The 7,948-nt window shown below is 38.3% G+C and overlaps 1 protein-coding gene across 1 annotated transcript; it reads left to right on the top strand.

The window, feature by feature from the left end:
* The first annotated feature begins 281 nt into the window (after positions 1 to 281).
* sgcb (sarcoglycan, beta (dystrophin-associated glycoprotein)) lies at positions 282 to 7,783 on the top strand. The gene is made up of 6 exons (XM_038300137.1): positions 282 to 342; positions 954 to 1,163; positions 3,207 to 3,392; positions 3,488 to 3,679; positions 4,210 to 4,341; positions 4,971 to 7,783. Exons 1-6 carry the CDS (start codon positions 328 to 330, stop codon positions 5,166 to 5,168), a joined length of 933 nt encoding a protein of 310 aa, XP_038156065.1. The 5' UTR covers positions 282 to 327; the 3' UTR covers positions 5,169 to 7,783.
* Positions 7,784 to 7,948: the final 165 nt, after the last annotated feature.

Raw genomic sequence — 7,948 nt, 5'->3', positions numbered from 1 at the left:
CCCGTTTTGAACAGTGAAATCCAGAAAGTTTCCAGTTTACCCTCAGAAATATAAACGGATGGGGTCTCCTATTTTAAGACCATTCTGCTATTGGCTGCTTATTCGGAACAAACCATCTTTTATTCTCAACGCAAAATGCTTCAGTAACCCACGAATGAGGTTATTAAAAATACTCATAGTATCTTAGCCAATTAGGTTCTTTATAAGGAAATGAAATATTTCCGAGCGATTATCTGTCGCTTTGAAGTAGAACCGCTTCGGTGCCCCCCCCCCCTCGTCATTGAGGAATGGTCCGCTCCCTCTCTAAGCAGAGGAGGGAGGGTCAACATGGCGTCTGAGGAGGTCCGTTATGTTCTGTCCGCTATTATTCTGACACATTTTCTCCATGTTTTCTGCTAAAAGAGTAACGTGAACCCGTTCTTAGTGATATATTGTTCAGTTTAAAGTAATTTATTGAAGCATGCCGTGTGTTGCTCCTGCTGTTGATGAAAATATCTCTGCAGCTAAATTAATGCTGGCCTCCGCGTCGATGTTTTTATTATGACGCCAAATTATATTATTCTACTGTTGAAAAACAAAATTGTTTTTCATAACAAACAACAAAAAAAGAGAAAATCTGAATGTTTATGAAGGAAATTGTGCAAACCTTTAATCGATGTGTAGTTTATTTTTAGTAATGACCACAGACTGGCTGTCGCTCAGAATAAGAGCCATTCCGATGCAGAGAGCTGAGAAATTTTACGATTATTGCCACTAAACTTTATATTAAGCTAACCTTTAACCCTCAGGAAAGCTAATTTCAATATCCTGATTGTATAAAGGATGAATAAAGTAGGTAACATAGGTTTTCTAACAAGGGTTATCTTCACACATTTGTAATTACAATGAATTACTGATTTATCAGTGTGGTTATTAAGGTAAAATGACATATATTGTTTTTTTTTTCCTTATAGGAGAGCTCCAATGGCCCAGTGAAGAAGTCCATGCGCGAGAAGGCCATAGAGAGGCGCAACATCAACAAGGAACACAACAGTAACTTCAAAGCAGGCTATGTACCCATAGAAGAAGAACGTCTTCATAAGACAGGGCTGAGAGGGCGCAAAGGAAACATGGCTGTCTGCATCATCGTGCTCCTCTTCCTTCTCGCCTTAATTAATCTCATTGTAAGTATCTTAGTCTGATTGCAACTGTCACAGAGGAGGAGGTTTGACAGGACTTAAATGCAGACACTAAAACTTAAGGATGTTACTTGAAGGTTTTAATTAACCAAAAGTTCAAAAAAAGCAAAAATCCAAAACATAAATCCACAAAAAAACTGAAACCTAGGAATACTCAAAACAAGAAGGGGACAAAGTAATGACGACAAACCAGCAAAGAGTGACTGAAAAAGAGGAGATTATATGGGAGAGAGAAACAAAGACCAGGCTAATTAGCAGATTGGGAGCAGGTGTGAAGGCAAGAAGGGAGCTAGGGAAAAGGAGACTGACACATAGACTATGTTCCCACTGCAGCCTGAAGTGAACTAAATCCAATTTTTTGGCCCATATGCGACCTGGATCTGATCTTTTCATGGCAGTCTGAACAACACAGATCCGATTTTTTTCCAATCCAACCCAGGCCACTTGGCTATGTGGTCCTGAATCCGATACAAATCTGATCTTTTCAAATGCGACCTATGTATGAACGTTCAGGTCGCATTAATCCAACCTGAACGCCATTAATACTTGACAAAGGTCACTATTCTGTGTCTTGCTACACACAAAAAGCAGCAAGAAAAACAACAACTATGGCGGACGTAATGCAGAGGGCAGTATTTATGTTTAACCATATTGAAAAGAGTTTTTATGGTTGGAAAAGATCGCTAGATGCGCTCTGGCACTACCATCCATGTTTACTTCTGGGAAAAAAAAGAGTACGCTGGCCTGTGACGTCATTGCGTCCTTTACTGCGCATGCGGGACACTTGCGTTGCATGACTGCAGTTCACACAGGAGATCACATACAAGTTGCATATATTTGGAAATATGAACGGTAACGCAAAAAAATCAGATTTCGCAAAAAAAGGGCAAACAGAAAATATCTAAGAACTCAAATACAATCAAAAATACCTAGAACACAGGAATCGAAATATCACCAATGAAAACTCAAAACTTGAACAAAACCAAAACCATGACAGCAGCGCCTTTAAAAACTCTTTGACCATTTCAAAATCATAGGGAAATCATGTTTAAATGTCAAATCATTCTGGCTTAAACAGCAATTCTGGCTTAAATATCTCAGAGTTAATAAAGGCACGTGTTTCAAAATCCATTTCCAAATATTCAAAATAAGATTATATGGAGATAATCTGGAAACAAAAGTTCAAGTTCAAATTCTCACAACTAAATTTCAGGGTGGCTTAGTTTGAATCATTTCAACAATTATATATGCTTTCAGTATTGAACTGTTTCTGCTTTGGATGTATGTTTAGAGTTGATACTCTGCTTTGTCACATCAAGCAGATTTTCTTTTAGTTTTCCCCTGTATTTAGCTCTATCAACGTTTCTATTAATTCTGATCAGGCTCCTTATTCCCTGTTTAAGAAATGCATTCCCAAAGCATGATGCTGCCACCACCCTGTTCAACAAAGGGAACGGTGAGTTGAGAATAATGTATGGTGCTAGTTTTCCTCAATCGGAGCCCCTTTTTTTTTAGATGTTTCTCATGTTCTCATCATAACTTGTAGTAAACAAGACTTTCTTCTTTCTGATATTTTCCCTAAACTACAGCTTTTGTTTGACTGATAGATTTCCTTTCCACAGATTCTTCTAGCTGAAATGTAGATCTCTGCAGCCTTTCCAGAGTTATCTTGGTGAATCTCTCTTAGCTGTTTCTCTAAATAATGCTCACCTTTAATGGTTTAGCATTCAAGCTGGACATATTTGCACATTCGTAGATGTGGTGTGATTTTTTTCCATTTTATGATGATGTTTTATTTTAATCAAGGTGTATCATACATGTTTCCAGATCTAATTTTATCTTTATTGCTTGAAAGCTTGCATCTTTTCCTTTCAGTTTGCTTGATCTTAATCTACATCGCTGATAAAATTGCAATAAAAGGCAGTAAATTAGTGGGATAAAATAGTTGGGCTCTATATCTGTCTGCCCAACATTGGCGTAGATAATGTAAATATATAGGAAGTCTGATGCAACTCTGCTGGCCCTCAGATCACACTGGTAATATGGACGGTTATCCGGATCGGGCCCAATGGCTGCGACAGCATGGAGTTCCATCAGAGCGGCCTGCTACGCTTCAAACAGAAAGCCGACATGGGAATCGTCCATCCTTTGCACAAGAGCACAGTGGGAGGCCGTAAAGACCAGGACCTGGTTATTGTGGGCAACAATAATCCGGTAAGAAAATGAGAAAAAAATGAAATTACACCTATAATCTAAAATAAAACCCTGCTAGAGCTTCTTCTTCTTTCCCATCGATGTGTTGTTAACAGGTGGTTTTCCAGCAAGGCAACACTAAGCTTAGCGTGGAAAAGGACAAAACCTCTGTGACCAGTGACGTCGGCATATCCTTCACAGACCCTCGGACGCAGACAACCTTCTTCAGCACAGACTTTGAAAACCATGAGTTTCATCTTCCCAAAGGAGTCAAAGTCCTGAGTGTTAAAAAGGCGTCTACTGAAAGGGTGTGTAGGCTGCCATCCCCTGTTATAGTGGCACTGTAAATGAAGTGATTCATTAATTATATGGGGGGGATTAGAACCTGCGCAAGACGTGCTGTTGTTATTGCTTTCCATCACAATAAAGAGAAACATTGTTCTCAGAAAGAATCATCGCCATCGCAGGGTCATCGACGTAAAATAAATTAGATTTGAGCTTCAAGCAGGAAAGAAAGCGAGGAAACATGGTGTCTTACAACATTTACTATAACCTTTTATTGTTATTATCGAAAGAGAAGCTCAAAATATTAAACATGTTAAGTAATGCAGTTGCTGATAGGATTAATTAAGTTTCTTGCAAAAATTGTGTGTTTTAATGCAGTAAATGGTGAAAACAATGAATGCATGAAGAAGTATTAAATGAGCAAAAAAAGTTTATGTAATTTTCATCCAGATTTTTAAATTTTTTGTTTCACATGCAGAGCTCGTTCATTCTCACTTTAACATTAGCAAACAACATGTCAGTCAGTCAGATATTCAGATTTTTTTATTTCCAGATCACCAGCAGCGCATCATCTGATCTGAACATCAGGGGAGACGGCAAGGCCATCATTCGCGGTAACGAGGGAGTGAACATCATGGGCCGCACTGTAGAGTTTAAAATGGGCGGGGACATCGAGCTCCGGGCTGTAAGTATGAATCATGATAATATGGATATACGTATAGGAGGTTTAAATATACTCTTCATTGCCATGACCGTTGCATCCATTTTGGGCTTTTTTTCAGAGTGGGAGGATTTTACAGCAGATGTCTTTATTTTATTTAAAAGAAAAACTACTCAACCTTGATTTTGTTGAGAGTGAACATAATAATTATGCAGATAAGCCCAAATAAAGACATCTACCCCCATTAAGCTTCTAGCAAACCTAACCTCTTATCAGAAATGTTGAAGATCACTTAAGTTGTTGGTTCCTTTGGCCATAGACCCTTTTTAAGCTTAATCGCCATGTATATAGTATAGTTGAAGTCCATTAGCCTGACATCCGCCTGATTTCCACATTTTATCACCAGTTTTATGCATTTTTGGTAACATTAGCATTTTGAAGCATCTATTAATTGAAATCAACTGTACAAACTATAAAAAAGGTTCCAGAAAATAGACTAAAATCTGTCTACGGTTACAAAATGTTTTCAAAATTAGTTTAAAAAGCAAATTCAAAGCCTTTAATTGATACGTATGGCCTTAATAAGCGCATGTAAATGCCTCTTAAAGTAGAGTCTGTGAAAAATTGACCCCTAATACTGTTTTTCTTTGCAGGAGAACAGTATCATTCTCAACGGGTCGGTCATGTTCAATGCTACACGCATCCCCAGCTCCACAGACCTGAGGTTCAACGATGGCCTGGAGAGGTACAAGCTCTGCATGTGCGAAGATGGGACTTTGTTCCGCGTACTGGTGAAGTTTCCAAACATGGGCTGCCAGATCTCAGACAATCCGTGTGGAAAAGCTCATTAGCATCACCGTTCCATCTACCTGCAGTCGTTCAAATCAAACAAACCTCTTACAGTTCTCTGCATTTGATCTGACCTCAGTTGAACCTGTTTAACCTCTGACTTAAATTCATAGAAACATGGTCAGAAACTCCAGTATTTTTTTTTTCTGCGTCTGTCAACTCAGGTTGATTCACAAAAGGGTTGTGTTTTTAATTAAGTCACTACATAATAATCGTAAAATAAAATGCATAAAAATCTGCAGAACTTGAGCTGACCTTTAGTAAATAAGAACGATATTTGTTCCTCTCTGCGATGCTCTCCAGTAACTTTTATGATGCACCTGAAGATGGATTTAAAGGGATGAACTGTAATTTATATTTTACCTGTACTGCAAAATGTTTGTAATGCAAACAATGCCAAATTTGAAAGGGTGTGCAATAACGTTATGCTACGGAAAACTTCTCCTACAAAAGTATTCCTAAGAGGAAGTTTTTAATCAAAGTCCAACTGCAAACTTCTGTGTATTTTATTAGGATTTTACATATTATAATGTAACACCTTACTATTAGTAATACTTTGAACCAGTTATAGCTGCAGGTCTTTATGTGGTATGTTTCTAGCAGCTTTGCATATATTTAGATCAAACATTTTTGTGCCTGTTCTTTTTTGGATGACAGCTAAATCTCAGTCAGGTTGGAGGAAGAATCTATTGGTTATAGTTCTAGACTTTACCTTGGTTATTCTATCACTTGGATATGTTTTGATCTAAAGTAAGACATTGTAGCTCTGATTGTATAATGTCAGAGAGTGAAACAATTTGTAGATTTAAACTCTTTTGTAGCTTCCTGCAGATTTTTCAGTAATACACCATCCATTTTACCCCACATCATCCGCAATGCCCCGCTGTGCTCCATTCCAGGCCACCTCCTCTAAGCAACGCCTACAGCCGCTGCAGTTCCTCCTGTTTTGCTCCGCTATGAGTTCCTTGGAGCTTCAGTAGAGCAAGCGCGATATTATTACCGTAATTTTCTGACTATTTGCCGCACCGGAATATAAGCCACAGAAGCTAAATTGCATGATTTGTACATATACAAGCCGCACCGGATTATAAGCCGCAGGTTTTTTATGTTTAACACAAACTGTCTTGCGCTCATAATGTCCGTCTTTCTCGCTGTCGTTCGGTCACGTACCACTCGCGGTAGAAGTCTGCTTCAGGAGGACCTTCACATTCCCGCGCGCGGCTATTGTACTTGTGTGTTGAAGTAAATGTGACGTCAATATGGTGGTTGGTAAAATCCATAGATTTAGGTATTACCCTAGTGGCCGTTAGCTGTAAAAGTCCATAGATAAGCCGCATTGTTATATAAGCCGCAAAGGTCGAAAAATGGGGGAAAAGTCGCGGCTTATAGTCCGAAAATTACCGTAGTTATTTCATAGGAGCACAATACGAGGTAATGACTGCGTAAAAACCTTTTCTTTTTGTAATGTTTCTTTGAAATTAAGGACACCCAGGATCTTACAAACTTTGCTTGTTCTCTACATCCAAAATCTGCATCTCTTCATCCATGCCTCTTTTAAGAAGTTGCTCTTGAAGTTGTGAGGTGGGCTATTGGAAGTTTTTGCAAGTGGATTTAATTAAACTGCATAAAATAAATATTTTTATCAAGATGAAAATTCTGATTCCTTGTAGGTTGAAGTACCAGTACTGTAGTTTGCATCCAATTTTGGGGAATATATGAAAAGAATGTCCCAATTTTAAAGTAAAGATCAGTCGTTACCCTATTTGACTTTAATAAACCGGAACTTCTAGACGTTCTTTTTTGATCTTGTTTGATATGATTGCAATTGTGGATCTTGACCTGGCCAGTTTGTAACTACCGGTAACCTTAGGCTGCTGTATTAATCCCAGCTGCATAATACTGCCACCATCATGGGTCACAGTAAGGGAAGGTGCTTTTACAGCGATGTCTAGTGTTAGTTTTCTGCTCCACGCTGCGTTTCACATGCAGGCCAGAAGCTCCATTTCAGCTGTCATCTGATCAGAGCACCTTCTTTTCAAATGATTAACTCTCTGCTTATGGGAATCTGCAGGATTTATTCCATAAACGTCACACTTGCCAATTGCATGAGTAAAATTTTCAGTGGGATCTGAAGCCGACTGCTTGCAATGGATTTTTATTTGTAAAATCAACATCATTTATTGTTTTTCTGTTTCCACTTTGTAACAATGTGCCTCTGTTTCTCTAGCTAGGTGTATTAAATAAAATCCCAGTAAAATATGTTGAAGTTTGTTTGAACCTGACAACATGTGGAAGGTCCTGTAGGCAGGAATACTTTTGCACGGAAATATAAATGCTAACCTCTTGACAAGCTAAGTGATGAAAGTGGAATCTGTATAGAGTTGTTTGAGTTTTGTGCAATATATTATAAAAGGATTGTTGTTTGATTTTTTTTGTTTTGTTTTGCTTGGATTGATGCAGAAACTGGAGCAGTTCTCAGATGTAATGCCTTTAGTTAAGAAACTTTTCCTTTTACCTACTTGTGCCAACATTGCAGCCTATCACGTTGAAAGAAAATCCCCTAACATTTCACTGGCTTGTTTTTTGAATAAAGAAACTTGTTGCTATGTGAAACTTCTTATCGTTTCTTCCCTGTGTCTCATATGTTCACATAGTCCTTTAAAATCATAAAAAAATACCTGTGATTGTTATCCAGCACTATCATCTGACAGAATATGCACCCAGGGCATGGTTCTCTTAGTCATAAACTTTCAGGATTGCTTATCTGGTATGCTTCGACAGG

The sequence above is a fragment of the Cyprinodon tularosa genome, unplaced genomic scaffold (genome assembly GCF_016077235.1).
Source record: "Cyprinodon tularosa strain WSP-4 unplaced genomic scaffold, ASM1607723v1 ctg440, whole genome shotgun sequence".
NCBI lineage: Eukaryota > Metazoa > Chordata > Actinopteri > Cyprinodontiformes > Cyprinodontidae > Cyprinodon > Cyprinodon tularosa.
Note: the sequence above shows the minus strand (reverse complement) of the source record. Positions and strands in the feature narration are given on the sequence as shown.

Bases quoted from the DNA above. Each gene is read 5' to 3' on its own strand.
- sgcb (XM_038300137.1), top strand. The intron at 3,393-3,487 runs GTAAGAAAATGA...TGTTGTTAACAG, and splicing joins TTGTGGGCAACAATAATCCG to GTGGTTTTCCAGCAAGGCAA. The intron at 3,680-4,209 runs GTGTGTAGGCTG...TTTTATTTCCAG, and splicing joins AAAAGGCGTCTACTGAAAGG to ATCACCAGCAGCGCATCATC.